This window comes from Haemaphysalis longicornis, unplaced genomic scaffold, assembly GCF_048455015.1.
Source record: "Haemaphysalis longicornis isolate Haplotype H1 unplaced genomic scaffold, Haemaphysalis longicornis Haplotype H1 scaffold_4, whole genome shotgun sequence".
NCBI classification, from domain to species: domain Eukaryota; kingdom Metazoa; phylum Arthropoda; class Arachnida; order Ixodida; family Ixodidae; genus Haemaphysalis; species Haemaphysalis longicornis.
This window is the reverse complement of record NW_027526361.1, coordinates 195,272,203-195,297,388: the sequence shown is the minus strand read 5'-3', so window position 1 is coordinate 195,297,388 and position 25,186 is coordinate 195,272,203. Positions and strand designations below refer to the sequence as shown.

Genomic DNA, 25,186 nt, shown 5'->3' with positions numbered 1-25,186 from the left:
ATCGTCTTTAACCTTTGATGTTACTTTAATGCTCTTGCAAATAGGTTTGTATTTACCCCCCCTTACTCAATGCTCCTAGGAGCCTGTAAGGAATTGCGAATAAATAAAAATAAATAAATAAATGACGGCTGTCACAGTGAAACTCGACTGACACATTAATGCCAGAGGTGACTAACCGGATCCATTCTTGCACCGTCATTAACAATGGTTTATCAAAAAAAAAAAAACTTCAGAGTCAGACTGGTGGCTTACGAAGTAAATAGCCAATGGGACGTCAGTCGTGCAATCGCAAATTTTACGTTCAGTCATTCTGATCTTCAGAATGGCGAAACTATAACAGAATATTTTTATATCCCAACATCATTGTTGGTTACTAATTTAAGCCATCAAGCTGTGCCGAATTCTTTTCGCCAAATAGTATTTAGGTGCATGTCTATGTTGTCAGTTGTTATGACAATGAACCGGATTACAAGCAAATCCCAATTTTGTTCCTTGTGCTCCTATTGCACCGTTTTAATATATATTAGCATAAGCAAGGGCTTTTGTGGTGTTTTTAAACTACCTATATATGGGTATTTTGTTGTTTGTGCGTAGATGCTTACAAGTGCCTACAAATTCTTAACCCTTTCGGCCCTGGCGTCGTCATTTGACGACACAACACATAATATCCTCTAGCGCCTTAACAACAAAACCAAAACTGCTAGTTTTCAGGCTGAGGGTTGTTCAAGGATGCCTCTTGCGATAGACACCAGCATTGTTGAGATTTCGCGAGGCTGGACGATATGAAAACGACGAAGCTTCAGTGGACATAGGATATGACGACCGCGCGGGTAAGGAAACGGAATATCCGGTTCGTCAAAATGTCTATAAATCTGTAAATACTTGGATTACCAGCTTTATATTTTTTCTGTAAGATCAGGGTATCATAAGCTTTCCGAAAAAATGAAAAAAAAAACTTTTTTACAAAAAAGAAAATTTTTAATTGCCTAATGACCTAATTAATTAACGTGCCTATAAATTATTATATACTTGCACTATTAGCGTAATGCTTCATTTCTGTGCTTCTGATGTCCAAAGCTGCACGAAAAAATGCATAAAAACAATTAGCGCTTGAAATAAAAAATCCAGGGCTGAAAGGGTTAATTTCCAAATGCGGCGTTATATAGACACTATTTAGGCGCACGCTTTTCTTTCGAGTTTAGTTTGAGATCTTTATTCATGTTACCAAACATAATTAGTAATATAGACTCTGTAAAGTTTAACGTAGACTTCTTGTTCAACCTAGCCCTCTAGTTGAACCAACCATCGAAAGAACAGCTAGCAGCACTGAAATGGGACAACTATTTTGAGCGGCGAAAAGCATTTTTAAATAACAAACCTGGAGGTGGCGTAGTTTGATATCGCTTCCACAATTTGTACACTCTTACGCTACGCTCTGCGTACTATCGAAACACAATTCTTCAAACATGTGGGGCTGTATCATCGGTTCTAGAAGCAAATTCCAATCCAACTGTATTTTCAACCCAGCGGTTGAACCCTAAACACGCCTTTGTTAGCTGTTAGAAGAGTACTCCTACAACGAAGATGTAACGGCGAAATATCAGTGCAGAGGCGCATTTCTTTACACCTTCAACTTCACATTGCCAACGGGCTCTAAAGTACGCTTTTCCTTAGCAAAATAAGTTTGGCTGCTGAACACCTTTTGTAAATGCTCTTCCATTGTGTGGAAGTTTGTTTGGCAGTGTTAATTGCCTAAATCGGATAGTATAAAACTATATCTGCGATGATACTGCCAGAGTTGTACATAGCAGTCTTCCCATGAGAACGTTATGTTCTACTATATGGTCTTGTCTCTTGCGGTTATTGTTTGTCAGTTTTTGTCGCGCAGTAATTTATTCACGTAAGGCAAACACAACGTAGCGCTACTTAAAATCACTATTCCCACTTCTCAAGTATACTTTTTTCGTGCTTGCTTCATATTATGTGTTGCTATATAAAGCAACCAGGGACATCGAACATGGGTGGCGTGGCAGTGTGCTTGTTGAATTTAGATAATGCACCTTCCTTATTTCAACTATTTCATGTGACAACTGAACGGCTATGTTCAACTGTTGGCGCCTTTGTGCCATCGTAACAATACACACGATCGTTTCCTGTCGTTGAGAGGCCGCGCACATGTTTGTTTGAAATTGTTGGCATCAATGGGAAAATTTATCACGCCTATATTTGCGACGTTGGGAGTCTAAAACGTTACTTTCTCAGCCTATTTTAGGAGCCTAAAACGACATTTTTAGTTTCCTAAAAATTCGGCCTCTAGTTGTGACGTTTCAGTGCATCTGAGTTGACGAAGAGAAGGTAATCCTACATATATCTTCCAAATGAAGGCTTTTTTTTTGAGAAACTATGTTCTTGCAAACCGGCACTCGTGCTTTCACTGGTTTCAGAATATTGCACACTACCGCTTTTGTCTTGCCATGGTGGCACTGGCCGCCAAAGTGAGGATAACAATGTATCAAGGCAGGACGTCTTACCCTTGGGAACGAGCCGGAAGAGGCAGGGCTTCTTTTGTATTCCCACGGGGTTCTTGGCCCAGCACTGAAACGTGGAGTGCAGCTCCTCCGGCAGCGGCACGAACGTGAGCACGCTACGGGATGCGAATGCGCGCGCCATGCCGTCGAAGTCGCGCGCGAAGGCCGTTTCGCGCTGCGCCGCTTCGCCCACCCCCGCCGCCGCCGCTGAAGAAGAGGCCCCCGTGCTCAGGGCTGCCCGGTTGTGGCTTTCCTTCATGGCCCAGCGGAACGAGATGTTGGTGCTCGGGTCCGCCTCCACGTCGCACGACAGGGACACCTCTTCGAAGGGCGCCGTGTACACCACCTTGGCGTGGTGCTGCTGCTGGGCGTTCAGGCAGCGGGGCGAGTCTGAAACAAGCACATGCAATGTACATTGAGAAAGGCTTTATTTAATTTGACTCGTACTGAAACGCAATGCGAACCATACCAATGAAGAACGTGACCTAAAACCCGGCCGCGGCGGCCGCTTTCCCGATGGAGGCGAAAAGCGAAAACGCCCGTGTGTACGACATTTCGGCGCCAGTTAAATATCCCCAGGTGGTCAAAATTAATCCCGAGCCCTCCACTACGGCGCGCCTCATCGCCTGCGTTGCGTCGGTGCGTTAAACCCTACACGCAATCGGAGAATAAAATCCGAAACAAGCACGAGCATAGCCATTCAAAAAGGCGTTATTCAATTCGGCTCGTATAGAAACGCAATGCGAACCATACCAATAAAGAAATTGACCTAAAAACAACACTACTTCGAGTGAACCTATACCTACAAGGCAAGCTGCATACAGACTGACTTACGGGTGAGCTCACTCACTCACTCACTCACTCACTCACTCACTCACTCACTCACTCACTCACTCACTCACTCACTCACTCACTCACTCACTCACTCACTCACTCACTCACACTCACTCACTCACTCACTCACTCACTCACTCACTCACTCACTCACTCACTCACTCACTCACTCACTCACTCACTCACTCACTCACTCTTTACTAGAGACAGGCACTTTAGGCAGAAATAAACGAGGATTTTAGGCGCCCTTAAAATACACTGAAAGGTGTCATGTAGGCATATATAGGCGTGAAACACTGTCGTGTAGGCATATATAGGCTCAGTTCGTATTTCCTTCGGAAGCGTATTTTGGGATACATTTTTGACTTGCGATGAAAAAAATTCCCCCGCATTTCCCCGAGGGGGAGAATGTGAAAGTGCGAATGCACGGTTGTCGGCCCGCTTGCGGCGCTTGCGCTCGGCCCCCGCAGCCCACCGCCTCGCCGCCTTCTCTTCCATCTCTTCCATCGGGTTTGTAGTATCACGTGTACACCACGCAGTTATCAAGCCGCTATAACGCCGCTGAGTCGCCAACGCACGCCGCTGACGACGTAGTTTGAATGCGTTAAAGATATAAGACGCGTTACTGACACCGATATCAGCGTCGCGTCCGTGGCTTATTCGGTAGAGCGTCGGGCTGCGGCCCGCAAAGTCCTCGTATCGAAACCTGGCGCCGGATGCTGTTTCATTTTTAAATATAGAGAAGCACTGCGGACGCCGCCGCCGCCGCCGACGCCGGCGGTGGATGGTTTGGGGTCGCTTATAAAGTGCATTCGCACTTAATAGCTGACATATCTTGGGCTGTGGGAAAGTAATTTGATTTTTCTGGTGAAAATAGGCCACACAAATGTCGGTATGTTAGCATATTTACGTAAAATAGAGGCCAATTCGGCACTCAAAGAAAGGCTTTGGAGCCATCACAAATGATCCCATATCACGGTTTTACGACTTTGAAGGTGTGCTTTGTGTTAGTCGATATTCGTGCGCGAGAAACGAAAGCTGCTGAAATTGGCGGAACGGGCTTGTACTCTGAACCAATAGTAGTTCTTTTAGCACTGGACGTCCAGGAATTGTACGTACGACACAGATTTAAGCTTCGCAATGAATGGGTCAGTGAGTAAACTCTGCCTCGGGGATCGGTTACTCCAAACTAAAAATTTCCAAACTAAACCAAACCATCCAAACTAAAATTTCGCTGGCTCGCGTAGCCCTTTTTACAAAGTTACGTTTTTTGTGTTTTGGGCGACAAGACTACATCTCGGCTAAGCGTTATGTTGTAGAGCTAAGGAGAATTTGGCAAACCAGCGCCGTTTAACTAGCTCCGAAATATTGAACCATGAGCGTTGCCGTTCTTCGCCTCCGTCGCAAACACGTACGCCACAGTCGGAATCACACGCGCGACCATGTGCTCAGCGCCACAGCCCCTCAACTACAGAGCCAGCGCGTCCATTGACGTTTTATTTCTCGAAATGGAAATTCGCAAACTAGCTCAACTCTCTATTCTAATACTTACTTTTGTGGCTGGAGTGCTTTTTCAAACAAATCAACGAGCTGACTCGCGAATATACCTGTCAGTGAGTAGTTGCATATCATTTTCTCGAATTCCCAAATACAGACTAAGGGGCGGTAATACGTGTTAAGGAAAACGGGATCGCACACCGCAGAACGCGCACATCGGCATTTGCTACCTCAGTATAGTCACGATCTAGCACAGCCCGATCACCCATCTCTTTCTTTACAGAAAAGAGTCGCTTACACTTCCAAAAGAATTTTAAGTGCAGAGCACTTTAGGGGCTCCCACTGTCATCGTAGCTTACTCTGTGGACCCAAAGAAAAGCCACTCGGCGTTGCGTCGTAGAGGCTCTCGTCGCGGCATAACCCAGAAGTTTCGAAAGCTGAGCGGTTTATATAGTGATAAGCGTTGGAAACTCGTGAACCGATGGCGCTTGTCATACATATCCCCGATATTTAGCGCAAAGAAAACTGTACGGCTATTGGAGGCAAAATATACGTTAATAACCGGACGCACCCGCATTCATTTAGTTAGGAACGCTTGTTGGGTTAGTTTTTACGATAGGAAGAGAAACAAAACTGGCAGTGTGACGCTGGCAGGTGCGGGAGGAAAAGCAAACACAAAAAGAATAGAACTCCTCCTGGCGCAGTTTCAGGCAGGGGTTACGCGAGCGTTGTGAAGGCGGGAAATTTTAATTACACCGTGTGGTAGCAGTGAGCGGATAACAGCGCTACAGCCCATTATGGTGAATGATTGCTCTGCACTTACGACAGCGTTCACATTGAGTTTAATGGCTTTAATTTTTTTACTATGTACCACACATAATATTCAGAGCTTTAATTGCCGAAATATAAATATTGCTTTCTTTCAGGGACGAACCCCTTAGGGGCTGGGGCTGTCGGCGTTGTCGTTTCAAGTAGTCACTGTACGAATAAAACGGACTACTCGTTTTCCAACGCCTCGCGCTAAAAAGTAGCGCGTACTAACTGAACACATGGGAACACTAATTTTACGACGCCTCGCGCTAAGACGTTTCATCTCCGGGGCCAAAAATGCGTACTAAAAGAACACACCTGGACCCTTTTTCCAGCGTCTCGCGGAACGCTTCGTCCTACACATGCAAGGGACTTTTAAAGCAAGGCTGCACACCTCTACCCCAAACGGTTTCATCTCCGTAAACAAAAACACCAAGCCGCCAAGAATACACTGATACGCTGCGTGCTCCGCCACTGTCAAGGTTTCACGTTAGCGAAGATGGCCCAGTTTTTCACGACAAAAGAAATTTTAAAAGAGCACTCACGCTGGATGCGTATCTGGAGCGTTTTGGACGAGGTTACACCCTCAGGGTTGGTGACGGTGCACGAGTAGTTTCCGGAGTCGGTAGACTGTACGTTGCGGAGGACCAGGTACCGCTGGTTCACGATGAGGGGCCCCCGCCCAACATACAGCGGGGAAGGGGACGAAAACCCCGAGGTGTTGCCACCGCTGGGCTGTGGTTGTTGCGGCTCCTGCAACTGATGCGGTGGCAGCGGAGCGCCATTGAACTTCCACACGACGTCGGTGATGCTTGGGTAGGCAGACGCGTTGCAGAAGAAGAAGATGTCGTGGCCCTCGTATATCATTGACTCCCGCAGGCCCGCTCCGAACTCCAGCGTCACTTGCGGCTTGTCTGCAGGTTTTACGGAGAGATGAAAAACGAATGTCCCAAGTACATTAAGTACACAGTTAGTAAGTAAAGAAATCAGTAATTATATAAGTGAGTGAGTGAGTGAGTGAGTCCAGTAAATAAAAGTCACAAGGTTGCCAATCGGCATGGTGTCCCCCGTCGTTGATGAGAGAAATCAGGGTGTCTAAAGAAACATGTTACTCTGTACGTGCAGTGGCTACAAAAAGTAGTTTACGACATTCTCTTGAAATGCGGCAGGTTGTACATCGACAGACTGGCCGCTGTCTTAATGACCGGTTAAAAGAAGCATGCACCAAATTTAAAGTCGATGGGGCCCCATGTTACAAAGGTCAACCATGCTGCAAAATTCCCACCAACTCACCCCGTAGAAAGTTCTTAAGTTTATGTATAGCGAAAAAACTTTGGGAGCAGAAATGCTTTACAACGTCATCCTAACCTAGACGCGTACACCTGGTTGCCTAGGGTAAAATCCGCACTGGAAGAACACTGATGCCCTCAGTAAATGACTGCGGCTAAATTTTTGTTTCCTTAAAATAATCAAATCAGACGGGTAAGCGTACCGCTTGTAACATGATTAGGGTTTCAGAAAGTATGTTGCAAACGTAAGGATGTTCACAGGAGAATGCTTTTCTCTGGATGGGATCATTTCCGCGTTGCATGTAACAAACGCTACCAAAAAAACTAGTATGTACTCTTTTTCTTATGACACCGTTGCACGTATACATGTTCTGTATGGGCTTTTCTCATTTTTTCGTTTTACAAATTCAGTTCGACCTCATTATCTCTGTTTCCGTTATTATAATTATTACAGGTGAAATTTCTGCGAGGTCTGCATTATCATGGAAATGCAGTGTGGTAAATGTTGCGGCATTTTTGTTTTTTTTTATTTTTACTATTTTCTGGCTTTAAAAATTTAGCTCGACCAGTTTTCTCAATTTCACGCTATTATAACGATTACAGGTGAGCTTTCGTGAAACCTGCATTATTACGGAAACGCGGGGTGCTACATTGTTGGCTGTTTTCCGTATTTTTTGTTTTCTTATATTTTAGTTTCTTTGAAATTTCGTTCTGCCCATGTTGAACTTGACAATTGCTTCATGCACGGTAAATGACCATTCTCCTCTGCGTACACGCATTAAGTAAACATGGAAAAAAACCGAACGGAAACCGCAGTGTGCTATTGATCGATGACTGACCGGCTGTGATGTTCTAAGATCCGCTTGATAGCAGCGCTTATACACAAAATGGGCACATGTTGCACAGATCTAGAGGACCAGTGTTCTACGTGCAAATACAAACACGCACCTGGCAAGATAAGCTATTATAAATGTGCCGAGTCCAACTTCTGCTAGTCAGTCCATGCTATATGCGGTCGGTGCATCATGAACTTGTCTACTTTCTAAGGTTGACTGCTGGATGGAAGTCCATTGATGCACACTAAAACAGTGCGCAACTAAGACATTCACGAAAGGACCGAGAAAACATGTGTCATGGTTTTATAACTGCAAAAGTAAAATCAAATAAAAAGTACGTCCATCTTCCCGCGAGGGAACCCTGATGTGATGCGACGCATCGGGGGGTTCAATTGGTCGTAACGTTGCCTTGAGCGCTTGCGCTGACGCTGGTATTGGATTGTGTCAGCCCACTCTCTGAAGGGACCGTCGCTTCCATCACGTCTTCACCGGAAGAATCAAGTCAAGCACGGAGTCGTCAAGCAAAGTCACGCGGAGTCGAACGAGAGCGAGCGCTGACTGAACCGCCGCAGGGCGCTACCCGCTTTATATTCACAGCGCCTGAAGGAGAGGGGACACAAAGGAGAGTCGCACATGCGCGCACTTGCGCACCGGAGCAGACGCGAACGGTGCGAAGCGCGCGCACAGCTGTTGGTATGCTAATGCGACGGAGTGAGAGTGTTGCACAAAGCTGTCGGAGAGAAGAACGGTGGAGAGTTGCACGTGTGCAGGTGGTGTGCGGACGCCGACGCCGACAACGACGTAGGAGGGACATGCCCCAGAGCAAGAGATGCGTCGCATCTAAAAGCAGTTCTTGTTGATTTCTGCGCCTCAGGTCGCGGTGTTACTTAATAAAACTATATTTTAAAGAATTGTGTGATGGTGCTATGGGGCTCTACATAGAACCTCAGCAATGACTGCGTACTTCGGCCTAGCTGGTGGATCGCTGTGCATGTGATTCGAGCGCAGATCCACTACCTTTTGCGAATAAGCCCGGCCACTGATACACACACGAGAGGACATTTTTGAACAAACATGCTTGTTTTCTCCCGAGCGCACGACCATAAACGCCCACAACACACGAAGAATTAAAGCAAGAACGCATATGCGATGAGAGTCAGGCCACCGTAGCAGCTACGGTTCAACCTTTGGTTCTGTTTTTCAAGCTGTGCTTGTCTTTGGCTCGCATAAAGGAAGTAGTGTCGGCGTGTGGAAAGTTCAAGAGAAAGACGTGGTGTCAATTGACAGTTGTAAGCGCCTGAGCACTCCTAAGCGTTATATACGCCAGTTGATTGCCTTCGTAAATCGGCGAACAAAGACTATCCGCCTTATGCGCACCTCAATGTCCCATTGCAGTCAGAAAACGACAGCGAATCTTGCGAGGCAAATATTTTCAACGAAGTAAGCTAGACTGACTTTTCACGGGCATATATAGCAGCGGCATAGAGAAAGAGACATGCCGGGGGAACGGGCTAGAAAATGTGGCTGCTATTGCAAAATTCGTGTTAAACTTACCCGTGAAAATTCAAGTCTGCTTGCCACACCGCAACTACGATTTGTTGTTATTGATCCTCACCGGTGTCACACTTTTAACTCGCCCAATTTGTGCACGTTCTGTGGGATTTGTTTCGTTGTTGCTAGAATATCTATCGGGGGCTTTTTAAAACTTCGGAACGGGAAACCGCACGGCAACAGAATGTTTCCCCAACATAAAAAGCAGACCCTCAACAGAACATAGTCTGGCCCCCCTGGTGTAGTTGTTTTTTGGTAGAGCCTTCCCATTTTTGAGCCGTCCCTCCGGTTTTACCACTATAGAGCACCCGACGAAGGTCGGGGTAAGACCAAAGATGGAGCAGAAGCTGTTAACAGTCCCCGGGATTCTACAGGCCACCACGGCACCTTGAACGTGAAAACTTTTAACTTTATGACTGTGTAAAAAAGAGCAGCTTAGCTGTGCAAGTGTAGTTCTTCCCAGGCATTTAACTAAATGTCAAGGCCTATTGCTAGGTTAGAAAAGTCTCGGAGGTCTTTGGGTGTTGAATAGCGGGACATTCTTTCCTAACGATGGGAATGAGATTCGCGTAGGATTCTTAATACACAAATGATGAGGTGCTAATCTGGAAGACTTTTAGAGAATTAGGGATGAGGCTGAACGTGTTGCGAAGAAGCTTTAAAAGAGGACTAAGTCTGTTTTGTGTAATCTGTGAAAACACATCAATCTTCGGAAAAGAGCGTGTTCGCGGTTTTTAACTCCGATGCCTCATTCGCACTGGATAAGGTAACCACTCGGTAAACTACAGTGAGGGTATATATTATTGGGAGAGAAGCATGCAGCTGAACATGCCGTTTAAAATTTCGGATTACCGCCAATGCGACGTACTCATTCTATGTGCCGACAAAGGTACCGACAATCCCGAAGGGAAAATTACGCCCACCTCCCGTCGCGGGAACCCTGTTGTGATGCGACGCTGAGGGGGGTTCAAGCGCAAGCGGAGAGCAACCGTCGACCGAAAGGCTGCCGGAGAGCGACACACCGGTTATATGCGCAGCGCGCCCGAAGGAGAGGAGACCGCGGAAGAAAGAGTACTGCACATCCGCCGGCGCCAGTGCGTCTGCCGCGGCTATGACGCAACACAATCCAAAACAATCCACTTTAATCCAATCCAATGCAATCCAAGCCAAGCCAAGCCAAGCCAAGCCAAGCCGATTAATTCGAATCCAATCCAATGCCCCTCGCGAGAGAGGGGCATCGGAGAGGAGAGGAGGTGAGCGGCGGAGAGCGCAGCTTGCGCGGCGAGGAGAATGGGGGAGGGGCGCATGCCGATGACGACGACGCCGGATGCTGGGACAAGGCGAGTGAATAAGATGCAGTCGCATCTAAAAACGCAAACTGAAGTCTACTTCATTCGAGCGATAACCTACAAGCGATAGTCTAGGTATTTTAAAGGGTATAAGGTGCTAGGGAATGTCAATGGATACGATCACAGGGTCGTAAGAAGCAGAATAGAACATGATCTGATTAGAGGGAAAAAAATGTAGTGGAAGTCGCTTCTGTAGTGAAGAGGGAAAAAAACGTTGGCGTACGGAATGGCCTCCAAATTAGGATAATTCAAAATTGAGTGTTAGCTGAAGGAGGCCGATAACTGGTAGAAATCGTGGTAAATCATCAAGGAGCTTATTTTCAAACTCAAGAATACAAAGTAGTCAGGAAAGAAAGAGTAATTCGAGTAAACGGGTATATCAAACAGTTCTAAAGAAGCAACCGCAGGGACATTTGCAGCAAAAATATTGCAAGGATTCATAAAAACATGAGGAGGAAGTGGCATTCTGTTGGCAGAAACGAAGCAGCCCGCTGTTAAGAGATATAGATCAAGAAAGATGGTACCAAGGTGCTTTACCTCCGGGTCATCTGAAGTACGCACGCGATACAACGCAGATTTTATGAATGAGCGGTTTCTTATGCAGTAATTGCAATAACACATATTCGCTTCACAAAATCGACTATTTAAAATGGCGACGTCGCAGAGTATAATTAATAAACAAAAACCAAACATACGTTACTTCTCATTGCGTATAAGAGCAGGGTGCACATCAACGCATCCGCCTAAAATAACGAAAGGTTGAATATTGCGACGATGCGCCAAAGCAAACGCGATTGCAGGAGTAAAAAAAGTATGGATTCATAATATTTTACTTTTGTAATTAAGTTTTTATTTCTTGATGATTGATTGATTGTAGGGTTCAACGCGCCGACGCAGCGGAGGCGATGAGGCGCGCCGTAGTGGAGGGCTCCGGATTAATTTTGACCACCTGGGGATCTTTAACGGGCACCGAAATATCGTACACACGGGCGTTTTTGCTTTTCGCCTCCATCAGAAAAGCGGCCGCCGCGGCCGGGAATTGAACCCGCGACCTCGTGCAGTTTTTATTTCTTCATAACTTACGAACTTCAAGGTGGTAAAAATCCACAGACGTACATGAGGCAGGCAAATCTGCCTCTTCAGGTCAATGATCGCCAGAAACTTTGGCCCTGTTGGTAGAGCGCGTTATTCGCTTGATGAAGCCAACATCCGGCTTTTCAATTCCAGACACTAGAGAGGAATCGACCACTGATCCCGTTCAAGAGCACTCCACATTTTCAGCATGTGAACAGCTGCTTGTGACGTCTTCCGGTATCTAGGAAAGAGTTTGCATTCGTTCTGAATATAAACGTCCCCGTTTCACGGCGGTACACCAGGTTCGCAATTGCATTCCCTCAAGCAAATACCACCTATATAGGGAAAATTCCAACGCCAAGTTTTTGGTGTCCATGATGGCGCAATGTACAGAACTACAAAGGGCGCGTACTTACACTTGATCTCCAAGAGTGTCTCAGAGGAGAGCTCGCCCCCGTGGAGACTCTTGTTGAAGGCCGAGTACTTAAGCCGTTCGCCATTACGCTCTTTTGTGGGCGTGAGGAGAACGAAGCTGGTCGTGACGTTCCCGTCCGTCGTGGTGCGGTAAAGGAGAGGCTCTACAGGGCTGGAACCCAGGAACCAGCGGATTTCCGCAGCGGGACGCGAGCCCCGACTTGTGCACACGAATTCGGCGGGCTCTTCAAAGTACAGCTCTGTGTGGCTGGCCGTGATTACAGTGCTCTCTGGAGGGACTGTAAAAAATAAAAAACACAATACCCCAAAATTAAGAGGAAGATTCGTCCAGAAACCGATTGAGCAAATTACAGTATCCGTATGTTTCTCGCAGAGTTTTCGGTTGCCACGCTTGAGTTGTCTGATGCAAACCCAAATGTCAGACTATAGCATTTTGTTGAACGCGTTTTGTGAATGTTCAAATGATTAAGTGTCAAAACATAGCCACCTGGCTGGTCACCTGGTCAGCTATTTACCCACCAAGGCTGTACAAAAATTTTCAGAAGCGACACTCAATTTCTAAGCATTCTTGCAGCGCTCCTGTGCTTCACACGCCTTTGTGTTCCTTCGAGGGGTGCGTCGAAGTAATTTGTTTTTCAAACCTTTCGTATTTTAGTTGCTTTTTGTTCTAACTCTAATTTTAGTTTTCTTGCTTAATTTTGTTTTGACTATGCTTAGCTTCATTGTTTTTGTTTTAATATTCACCAGAGGGTGCTGAACTAAGAATGTTATGTCGCCGTTCATTTACAAACGGGTTTTTAGAGTAGGCTACAGGACTACCAACAAGTGTATTATAACAACTCTCATTTTCAGCCGCAGTGTGAGCTGTTTTTGTATCAAAAATTAAGTCCGCAACTAAAGCGCTAAGTTGGGCGAGTTGGTAACTAATTAAGGAATTCATCGTACTAGCAAACACTAACGCAGGGACAAAGCTAAAGAGGAGACAAAATACACGCTAGAACTTCAACTCAGTTTATGCAGCAGAAACACGGAAAACGTCTATATCTACACCAAACGTGGAAAGGGTGAATATATAAACACAGTGCAAACAAGCAAAACCGTATCGCACGAGTCACACTTGCTCATATCTCAAAGTCACACCACAGTGCCGGCCCATATGACACGGCATAAAGTAAATATACACGTTTATACGGAAATCACCCCTCACGCATGCGCAACCTGCTCCTCGTCTCCGACCAACCGGTTTCCTTTGCGGACAGCGCCAAGGACGGTGTACAGACCCATCATTCCTCTTCTCTGCCTATCATGAAAGCCTCAAGGATTTCTCGTTATATTTTCGAGGTAGACCTATACAAGATGCGCGTCTGGGACAAATCTGGATTGCAAGCCATGCACCTGCGCCAATGATCAACGAGGTGGCCAGCCCCCATCTGCGCGTTCATAGCTACTTGGTGCTCTCTGAGCCTTAGGCATTAAGGCACTTGCCTTTTTGCCCAACGTAGCACAAGGGGACACTGTAGACAACGCCCGTAGCACAATCCATAAACCTACTTGTGTGCTTTGTGACACAGCCGGTCTTTGTGCAAGAGTTATTCACCTTACGCCCCATCTTTGACACCGTCTCATGTGCGGATAACACCACCTGTTCGCCGCACTTTCCACCAACCTTTTTCAGGTGGTGCGACACATGATGCATGCACGGCATAGCCACATTTGGCATTCCGAACCGGGCCAGTGGTCAGTTTTGATATCCTTGACAAGACTGTTCACCACAAACGTCACCATGCCTGGTGGGAAACCTGCCGCTTAATGCTTTAGCTTGCTCAAGCAAGCTAGCCTGCATTTTATCCTGGCATGGCCTGGAAAACGCCGCCCTCACAGCGCTCTTGGCTATGCCTCATTTCACAAACTTTGAACGGGCTGACTGGTACTGCAGGATGCCCTTTTTACTACGGGGAGCATACTGCCAACACGGCCGATCACCCCCCGGTGCAGGCGCACATCCAAAAACATCACAACACTCATCTCAGGCAACTCTGGGGTGAACCTCAGACCTTCTGCAGAGTCAACAAAAATGCGGATTTTGAAATACATTCGACCGGACATTTCAGAGCATCTATCCGTATAAAACGCCATACACCAAGTCGATGAAAGCCGCGCCACTATCATGCACCAAGGCGTTGCGGGTGTATCCTTTCAGGCGTTTTTTTTTCTCAAAGGATAGCGTTCATGCCTCTCCTGCCGACTTTCCGGGCACTCCTGGGATTGTAATAGCCCAACGCCATCAGAGGGCACTCGCTTACGGGCGTTCGCTCTGGCCTTGGTATGGTATGGGCTGTGCGCTAGCAGCTGGGGTCTCAACAGGCTGCTAGAGGCGCGTGCAGAAGTGGCACGGGAACTTGCGAGCGTTCACTAAGTCTCGAGGACACCCAGACTTGAAATAAGCCTGTCGTGGATAGCGAGCGGATTCACCATTCAGTAAACGTGGTGTCGAAGGTGAATTTATGCTGGCCCGAACACGTGAGGCAAGCAAACCATGCCTGGTAGCCATAAAAAAATGTGAATGACTCGAGCACTACGCCGAAAAGCGCAATCGGAACGATGCGGGGAGGCCATGGAAAACGAGCAGCGTGGTTTCAAAGTTCTGCTTCCCGCCAGTTTTCGACTGTGCTCGGGCTCCGCTCATTAGGTTTTTTTTTTCATATCACATTTAACCCATCGGGTATCTAAGCTGGCTCTTTTGCAACAATATTGTCGCTTTTTATAACATTATTTCAAATTTTTCTTGCAGATATAAAGCATCACGCTTTTGCTGTGGCATACTGAGAAAACATCTATACAGCCATCTTTTTATAAAATACTTAGGCTTATTACCACTACACCGAAAATGTACACCTTAAACCTCGCGTTAGAGCTACCACATTTTTTAATTGCTGCAATAAGCAATTTCATGGTGTTGGTGTCTGCGAATATCGCAACTACTTTTTCGGCACCAATAACCACTCGCACCACTCAAGACGTTTCTGTATAATCGCTAACGGCTGTAGTAAGTGATAACGCAAAACAATTCGTTTTATCCCGCACACAATTGTGAGGAGTCGTACTCCTTCGACCATACGCGCCCACCGCTGACCGCAACCTTCGGGCCCTTAGAGCGGGAGCGGACGTGCTCCCAACCCCTTGCGACGGCCGTCGAGTGCGCGATCTCGGCCCGTACGCCGGAGCACGCGGCGCCCTACTTCGCCACATGTATGCACCGATCAACTACCAGACCACCGTGGATCAGCTTCGACTATGTACTTACATACCGCAGCGAGTGGTATTGTGAGCGACCGCCACCTCAACAGGAGGTGGCGCCAGCGTGCCGAAGTCAGCTGCGCTGTTTCAGAAAATTTTGCAGGGCCCTGAACTGGTTTTTTTGCAAACCATTCAGACGAAGCTTTGAACAAAAACAGGGTTCTTTGAAGAGAAAGGCCACTTAAACTCTTCACATCCGTCCTTACCGTGAAGGAACATGCGCTGAACCATCCCTAAGTTCCTGCGTCTGGCATGCCGAATGCTCTAAATCTTTGAGGAAAAAGCGGCTTGACCCCGTTTGGCAGCTGCTTTGTCATCTATTTCCTGCGTTCTCTCCAACCGTGCTGTGTCCTAGGCGCTGTTCGTTCCTATTAAGAAGGATGTCTTATGTAACCGCTGTTTTCAAGTACGGCCACTTTCACGCCCTGACTCTAAGTAAATTCAATTGCGAAATCTAGGCATCATGCGAATTTTAGCAGCGACTTTAGCTGCATTGGCCAAAGACACTCACTTTTTCACAGCGCTAGTTCTATGGCCAGCAATATAATTTTAAAATCTAGGCATCATGTATATTGCAGCAGTGACCACAGCTGAAGTTTATAAGGAGATTTTTTTTTTTTGACAGCGTATAACTAGAACCCGGCGTCCCCAATACTACACTCGACGTCTCGTACCACCTATTTGGCTCAGAAGACTAATGCCAAAAGATGTTTATGCCAGCGGCTTCAACACCTTAATAGCACCATATCGTCGTCGACACTTCGTCCCCCAGGACGCACTGATCCTCACCCAAGATACACACTCAGGACACATCAAGCCTGGTGCTGTAATTATTCACGCCGAAATTTTCGCCTCGTTTTCGAGTGATTCATCTCTGCGGATCTAAAGAATACAGTATTTATGATGCGCAAGCATTCTTTCCTGAGTGATAAAACGCGAACACTTTATAGTCTCGTGTATGCGCAAAACGAGTGGTTGCCTAAGCTACGGCAATTCAGCCGTTATATTATTGGTAATGCATCTTACTGTAAAAAAAAGGAAAGAGAACAAAGCGAACCAACCGAAAAGAACTTGGCTGAATTTGGCTGTTGCTAACCACGAGATATGGCAATTTGATAATAGGTGACCAAATGCAGCAATTTTCCTGTTGATACCCAATCTGGCAAACTTCAACCGCTGCAGAAAACTAAAACATAAAAAAACGAAGCAAAAACAAAGAAATACATCCCCCTCGCGAGGGGCACGATCAAATGCACAGCATTTCCGAGGGGGTGCGCCGGCAAGTCGTATGGATTACGTATTGGTTGTTGGTTTTCTTGTTACACGCTGCACGTCATCAAATTTGCGGTGGGCTACAGCGGGGCGTCCCGGCAGCACGAGACGCGACCAGCGCTGCTGGTCTCTCGATCATAGTCTCGATCGCGGGACCTGTGTCGCCATCTTGCGGAGGCGCGTGACAACTTATGGCGGGTCTCTCGATCATAGTCTCGATCGCGGAACCTGTGTCGCCATCTTGCGGAGGCGCGTGACAACTTATGGCGCTTTCGAAACAAACCATAAATGAGTGAAGGATATAAGGCGCTATCGGTGCATCGAAATCCGTGTTGGTTGCGTGGCTCAATCGGTAGTGCGCCCGGCACTTGCCGTTCCGCCCGCGCCGTCATGGGTTCGAATCCGGGCGCCGGAAACTGTTGTTTCTTTTATAGTGTAGTGGCCTGGCTGCGGACTAGGCCGAACGCCGCGTGACATTGTGAGTTACTAAAATGCTATGCATTTAAAATGGGCTGCCTGGGTTCACATTTTCTGTCCTTGCCCCAAACACTCCAAGTTGCCAAGTCGCCAAGCCAAGAAACGCCAAGTTGCCCCAAACACGGCTGGGGCAACCGGGGTCGACTCACGGTGTAAAAGCACGTGCACTGAGAGGGACTTGGAGAAGAGTCCGTCGAGGATGGACGCGGTGCAGGTGGCATTGATGCCCCAGTGGTGGCGGCGTAGCGGCTGGATCCGCAGGAAGGTACGGTGCACGTCGTCCTCTTCTACTACGCTGCTGACGTTTGCTGCCGCACCAAGGTTGTTCTGCCAGGTGGTCAGGAAGCGAGGTTTTCCTGCGCGAGAAAACGGTGGGGAAGGTATTTTTTTTATAACGACGTAGGAATAAATTCAGGCGCCTCTGCAGCAGAGGCGGTACACTGAATGGAAGACTGTTCAACCAATAAAGGCCAGCAACTCAGTTCAAAAGACAGTTCGGCAAATTCGGGTCTAGATGGGATTCCCACGAGAGACCTTCGAGAGGGCGAGTTTTGGCAGGAAACTGTTACAGTAGTACTACTGTGCGAATCTGTGACTAAATGTGAGCCTAGTGAACAGTTTTCATCTTCCAATTAGCAACGTGTTAAACACTAGCAGCGAAGCTGGCGTGAATATGTTGAACTCTTGAATCAGCTTTCGTCTTATAATTAGCAACTTGTTAAATACTAGATGCGGAGCCATTGTGAGTAATTTAAACATGCTAGGTATTCAAATAGCAATTAGGCAAGTAGCAATGTGCTTTGTGGGTAACTGTCTCTTTGCTTGCCAATGCCAATTCTGGTGTGGTGAATTCACACAACGTACAAGAAAATAAGACAGCTAAGGGGAAATTACAAAGGCAACCCTAGTAAATGCGCTGTTTACTTCGCCTCAGAAACGCTGGTTGGAGGCATACATGCAGGCCTACTTGAGTAATTCCAGCCTGTGGGTTAGGGAAGTAGCTTCGGGGAAGTAGCGGAGACCTTCCTCTCTAGGTATGTCTCCGCCATGCTCGGCAACGCGCAAGGGTGTCTGTGCCGAGTCGTAGAATAAGCGAGAGAAGAGAAGCACACCAAAGGGAACGAATGATATAAATTTTCAGACGACACGTTTCGCAACGGCACACTCGTGGTCTCGCACGCCATTGATCGTAAAGAGGAATAGGACGTCCATTTTTTGAAAGCCAAGGTTTTTTGAGTGGGACTAATGGTGACCGGTTGGAGAGGAGGTGGCCATTGCCCTGGCAGTGGTCGCGTCCTCCAAGACCAAAGTTATAGTAAGCGACTCCAAATCAGCCATTCTAAACTACGCGAGGGGATCCATCTCATCTGAGGCGTTTGAAATTCTAAAATCGGGCTTGGCGATGGAGCGAGGAGGCAAAATACAACTGATATGGGCGCCGGCCCACTCTTGCCTGGCCGGGAATGAGTGTGCGCATGACGCGGCTCGAGGTTTCGTTGACCGAGCCGATGTCGAAACTCCTGACACAGACGGTCACTCGATACGACGGTCAGGCAGGGACAGGCTAGTGTGTTACAGAGATATAGTTGACCACTATAGACTAGAAAGGACACAATACCCAGCCCCAGACAAGACACTGAGCAAATGGCAATCAGTAGCGTGGCGACGGCTGCAGACAGATTGTTTCCCCAATCCAGTGGCTTACAGCCGATGTTACCCAGGGCTCTACTCAGATAAATGCAAGGCGTGCGGTGACAGGGCTGACCTACATCACATGGTATGGGCTTGCCCTCTCCGGAGAAATGACCCGCAAAGCAGTAAGGCAGGACAGCCTGCACTTAACTTAAGTTCCAAGGAGCAGTGGGAGACCGCGCTTCTCAGCTCCGACCCGGGTGTCCAGACCCGGCTCGTCCAGATGGCCACAACCGCCGCCATGGACCAAGGAATCCTGACCGACGGTTAAGCGACAAATCTGGGCAAATAAAAAGTTGTTCACTCACTCACTCTGCCGTACTGCTGAGCGTCATTAAACAAAAATAACGAATAAACAACACCAACTAAGATTACTTTCAACGAATGAACAAAGTAACTAAAGCTCTGCTCCGCTACCTGCGGGACTCTGGACGAAACACGTCTGTACATATCGTAACAGTCCAGTATTTCAAGATGGGTACTCTTTTGTGCTTTGGGATTTATATGTTTTTCTTGGTTGGTGTTCTGTGCTTTTTTTCACCGTTTTCTTTGTTTTTTTTCGGAGTTTGCCTTAAGAAGTGCCTTTGCAAGTTTTATTCCTTTCCGAACATTGCTACCACTATTTTTTTGCATCGCCTTTTCAATGTATTTGGTTTGCCCTCTAACTGCTGTACCCGTGATGTGCTACATTCACCACTCATTGCTGTAGTCATCCTGATCACACGTAGTAAGCCTTGTCACTAGCAAGGCGGACCTCATCAGTTCGCATTACCTCTCTCGTAACCACGAGCAAGCACCGACCAAACTGCATTTGCTGTTATCAAGATATGACGGTACACTTAGCCAGCCCAGGGCAGAGGGGCGAGCCCCGCTCCCTGTTGAGTGCCTACTTGAGGTAGCCGTAGCTTGCCCGGTTCAACGGTGCCGAGTTGGATGTTTGCGGTCGGTGAACGAAAGAGAGATTTGGCGTAATTGTATGTCCGAAAGCAAGCGGAGATAGGGAAATGACTAGGAAGATCGATTAATTTCTGAAGCGGTGTTTGCGCTGATATAATATAGATGAGTACACAACGTGCTCACCGGTTGTAAAGGTCAAGCCAACAACAGTACCCCGGTATTTTCCGAGTTCCTTGGTGGTGCTGTTTTCTTACTTTTTGCCCCTGACCAAGTAGGCGTGTTCACATTTGCTCTTTACTGCGTAACATTGTTGCTGTCTTTTAACAGCTGCAATAGCGAAGTCCAAAGCGGTATCTAAGCAGGTATAGTCTACAGATAAACGGCCGCACGGGTGTAACCAACCAAAAGTCTTGTATATAGATGGCTAGAATCCAGATGTCCTAAGAATAGTCCCGACTATATAAGCACTTCTTCCCGGAGGCTCGTTGTTGTAGATTTCAACAGCATTGACTACGTCGAGTACCAGTCTCCTGGCAGTGTTGCACGGTTGACCCGGCAACTTTTCATCTTTTTTTCTAATCCTAAATGGTGCTTTAACGTGGTTTCGTTATCATGGTTGAATTTTTTAACAACGAAGTTGTATAGCAAACTGTTATGTTGCGTATTGGCAGAGAAAAATACGAACAAAATGCCGAGCGCACGTGTGGGCGTGCCTAGTGGCTACCGCCCAGCGTTCCCGGCGAACGTTTGTCGAGCCAAGGGTACCCACTTAGAGAGATTGGGCAAAAAACTCCAGCGTTCGCTGTAATCGGGGCAAGACTTGCTCGGAACTAGAAAGACGCGTCATAGCGTATACACTTCCAAGGTGAGGCCAAGTGATTATCAATTCTAGAAAAATGAGCAAAGCTCACACTTATAGCAGCAATGATGGAGTAAAGGTCGTTGCGGCAGCGAATAAGAAGAAAATCGGCTGTAGTCATGGACTTAAACCATTTTGATTGTCGTAAAGGTTTCGGACAGCTTCGCTACCTTCAAGTGTTACGCTTTAGTATGAGCTTCCTTTCTTCTCATGTGTTTCCTTGGAAATATTTCGTTTCTTTTTTTCGTGTATGGAGCAAATGACTTGTTCCTGGCCATACCGGTCACTCTTTGAAATCACGGTAGAGGCGACGTTTTCTTACGAGGCAATTTTAATTTAGCATTTCCTGATCCGAGCATATAAATTCTGTCTGAATCATAAAGCTCGTACACTAACACGACCATTCTACGTCGTGCAAGATTTAATTCCATTTAGAGATGCTGGTGTGCTATTCATGTTACCAAGCACATTCACACTGTGTTCAACATAAATAGCGGGCATGCGAAGTCCGCTGGAATGTCTCTCTTTCCTATTATGTTTAGCGCAACACTGTGTGGTCAATCCCGCGAAACTCCTTGGTAGTCCCCGCGCGTAAATGGCTTTCCGCACACGGCAAAGAAAATGAACGAACACGCCGTCATCAAACACGCCGTCTTCACCTTAATATATTGTACCCCTTGAGAAGATCGCGCTTATTTATTGTATCGCCTCTGCAGGAAGATTTGTTATTTAGTCCTTTTTTACGGTAAAGTAATCTTCACGACCTGGAAGCCACTGTCTCAAAGCTATCAATGTGGTCACAAGTTCTGGAGTCGGTTCTTTTCCACAGGTAGCGAAATCAAAACACAAAAACACCCCAACGCCCCAGGGAAATAACTTCGATGTGGGGACACAAAAGAATGATTTGTACGACCAAGCAACCCTCTCTAATGCTTATTTAACTTTGGGTTCCGGTATACTAGGCGACGAGTCAGTGGTCACCCAGCTGAAAAGAATGTCTGCCAGAAAGTTTCTTTTAAATGGTGATATTTTATAAACAGCACAAACTTTACAAATCAAAGTCCTTGCAACGCCGTCCAAATTTACTAGAACAGCTACGTAACTGCAGTATTAAACTATTTACAAATATCTCCACGCAAGTTACCAAGTGCCAGAAAAAAAAGTCGCAAATATTCCTAACAAAGTATGTTCTCAAGACCGTCAAATCTACAAAACACAACGTTTTCATGTCCTCTAGGTTACACAATAGCAGTCGAAAGTGTGGGGTTTCACGCGGGGTTAAAAGAACTGGAACACAAGTTTTTAAATGAGGTAATTTAGGTGGGCCCCTTAAGGACGTCCATGCAAAGATGTCAAAATCCAAAAACCCACATCGTGTTCTTAGGGGAGTCTACCTCACCATGTGTGTATCTCGCCATAAATAAATATGTGCATTCGCCACTTCCCGGTCTGAGAGCCGTTTACCGGTACAACTGTTTTTTTTTCTAGAAAGAAATTATGATTTTGATTGTCATTGAGAACACGTCATCGAAAAAAGTGGCATGTACGCTCCTGGTATTTACCAGACTCGGAAGGGTTGCTTAATAATATCACTGGTAGTAGCGTTGAGGGTTTTCGAGCTGTGTCGTGAAAAGCAATACTGCCAGAAAAAATACACGTGCCTATAAATCACCCGCCTTCCAAATACCGCAAAGTTTGCAGGAACATGGAGTATTTATCTTCCCACGCTCCGCAATCTTTAACCAAACATCTTGCCCTACGTTCTTTAAGTCATCCATGCAACCACCGAGTGGATTAAAAAAAGTAGTAGTATCGATAAAAATACAACACCGCTCGTGTTTTCCGCTCTGTAATTATATTGGGGTAACACTCGGCTGGAATTTCCATCTGTCAAAAATGGTATCTCTACCAGCGAGAAAAATTCAAGCAGACATTGTGTAAAGCCTAACATAAGAACGCTAAAATAATATTTCTGTTTTTGAGTCGATTTATCGTCTGCAGGTTTCGTTTTACGCAGCTTCTAAAAGTGGAATATCGATTTTTGTCTTGTTGGCCATTCAGGTGCCATATCTTTGACGGAAGTGATAATATGTTTGGTCTCCGGCCTTCTAATGGCTGATGCACACATAAAAAGAGGTAATTTTATATATAAAGTTTCACTGTATATCTCCGAACTCTATTAGAAATAAGTAATCATATCTAGTTGGTTAGCCGAAACGTTGCGTGTGCATGCGGAGACCTGTAGCAATTGCTCCACACATTTCAGTTATGCGATTCAGATTATTGCCCATCCCCGCAGTCGCCACTTATCATGACTTCCATTCTGCACAATTTTCTTTGTAGTAACTTTTCTTAACAAAGGCTGAGTAATCAGAAGATTCGGCAGGTCTCAAAACCCTTCCCAGCAAATGGATTTTTCATCTTCATGATACCGCACGGCAATGACGTATTCGAATTACAGTGGAGATGAATGTTTCAGTCACATCAGGCCACATTGCTTACATGGCGGCGAACTGCGTCTGCAAATCAACGTATCGCCCATCCACGGAAAGTGAGAATTTTCTGTCGCATGAAAAGTTTCGGCGAATTTCCAGGATGGCGTTTTCCAAATAAATATATTTATAATAACGCTACTTTCCTGGAACAGTCAGAGGGGCAAACAGGCATTACTGAAGCGCAACATGAGGTAAAGTACGAACGCAGTGCTGTTTTGGTGATTAGGCTGTGGGAAATGGTGGTAGAAAATTCGGTACGGAAACAATGTGTAATCGTAGTAGTCAGGTGGCCGAAAGCTGTATAAATGATTTTTACAGCAGTCTTTGCACATCAATTTCATTTATAAGATATGTAGAAACTTGACAAGATTTGTAAGAGTTACGTCTAAAAAGTAACGGTTCGTTTAGGTTAAGGTGAATTTACTACCAGTATTATTACGCTTATTAATTTTTACCAGATGGAATCGCAGAAAAAAAATAGGAGAAACTGGTAGGCGTTATTATTTCTTTTGTTAAGACGTGAGGTTGTACAATATGCAATTGGTGGTGTGCGCCGCAATACCTACGCGCATTTTTAACAACACTGCCTGCCCGTGGCAGTTGTAACTATACTTGTGTGTATGTTATTGTGGGGAAACAAAACCGTTACTGGTTTGAGTCACTTTTCAAAAATAAACAAATACCAATACATGAGCTTGTTGCGAATAGTACTAAAATGTCTACTGAAAAAACACTGCGAAACAATAAAGTGCGTATATAGAAGTTTAAAATCTTGGGCATCGTCCAATCACATCGCAAGACGTATCCTCGTCAGTGCTGCAGTGGTTACGGCCGACGCTAACGCTACATGGCTATTTTGTCTTATCTTGTGTTTTATAACATAAATACTGCTTTATCGGCCGGGTGAACGATGAGTCTAGACAATGCAAATACAACAGAAGTTTGAACGATTCACTACAGGGACCCCTTAAAGGAACACCGAAATAATTTGAAAACATTGCGAGATTACTTGAGCAGATTAAAGTCTCGGGCGAATATGCCACGAAAAGACGACGAAAAACGCCCGGCGGCGCACGCCCGACGCTCAGCGGCGGAAAAAAACGTCGTCAGCCGCCCATCTAGCGGGGTCATAAAAGTTCGTGGGCGCGGAGGGTTGGCGAGCGGCAAACAGAAGGAGCCAATCCGCTCTTCCGATTTCCCTCTATGGCGTATGGCGTGTACAGGCCGCTGCAGTTTGATAGACGTACGGCTGTGCCGCGCCTGCTCGAGCTAAAAAAACGGATTGTACATCTGAGATCGATTGAGGGAACTGGTGTTGCAAGAAGTGAAGTCCGCGCTTTCAAGATAGCTCAAGCCGCAAGCGCAATGCGGTCCCGACTCAAACACCGTGGCTTGTTTTGCCGATATCGGCATGTACGATAGCTATTATTAGGTGTAATAAAGGTGACCCGGCTACATAAAGCTTTTATTAGGTTAAATAAAGGCGATCCGGCTACATAACGTAAATTACCAGGAACATGGGGCCCGTCTGCAAGATCGGCGTGTCATAAACAGTCGATATAACTGCGAGCGCCTCTCAAATACAGTGAAATACCGGAAGCAGCCAGCCGTATGTATTTAGAGCAGGGCTTGACTAGCTCCCTTATGCCTCATAGCGCCATCTGTCGAGATAGAGTGGAGGTAAACGCCGGTTCCATCTTCTGGGCGTCACTGGCTCGAGTCTCTCCGCGGGCGTTCGGTCTTTTTTTTTACTGCCTTTAATGCTTTCGAGTACTGAAAATGCATCTTTCAGCAGAAGAAACGCCCAGGAGTCACGGAGAGTCGTCAAACGACGTACAACCCACGGGGGAAGCTCCTTCACTGGGTCTGTTAAGTGAACGCCGCCGTTGATTCTGGGCATGGAGGTTCCGTTGGCCGCACTGAGAGCAACCGAGCCAACCCAGCTGAGGCACGGTGGCGAACGCCTTGTCTTCGCTCCATGAGTCGAGCCCGAC

At 46.5% G+C, this 25,186-nt stretch overlaps 1 protein-coding gene across 1 annotated transcript in view; it reads right to left on the bottom strand.

Annotated features, from left to right (window-relative positions):
* Nucleotides 1-25,186, bottom strand: part of LOC144180171 (uncharacterized) — a 42,480-nt gene that overhangs the window by 11,399 nt on the left and 5,895 nt on the right. The window contains exons 2-5 of the mRNA XM_077708558.1: nt 17,399-17,605; nt 12,185-12,481; nt 6,215-6,583; nt 2,532-2,918 (exon numbers count right to left, since the gene is read on the bottom strand). Coding sequence (XP_077564684.1) covers nt 2,532-2,918; nt 6,215-6,583; nt 12,185-12,481; nt 17,399-17,605 — 1,260 coding nt within the window. The remainder of the gene's footprint in view (nt 1-2,531; nt 2,919-6,214; nt 6,584-12,184; nt 12,482-17,398; nt 17,606-25,186) is intronic.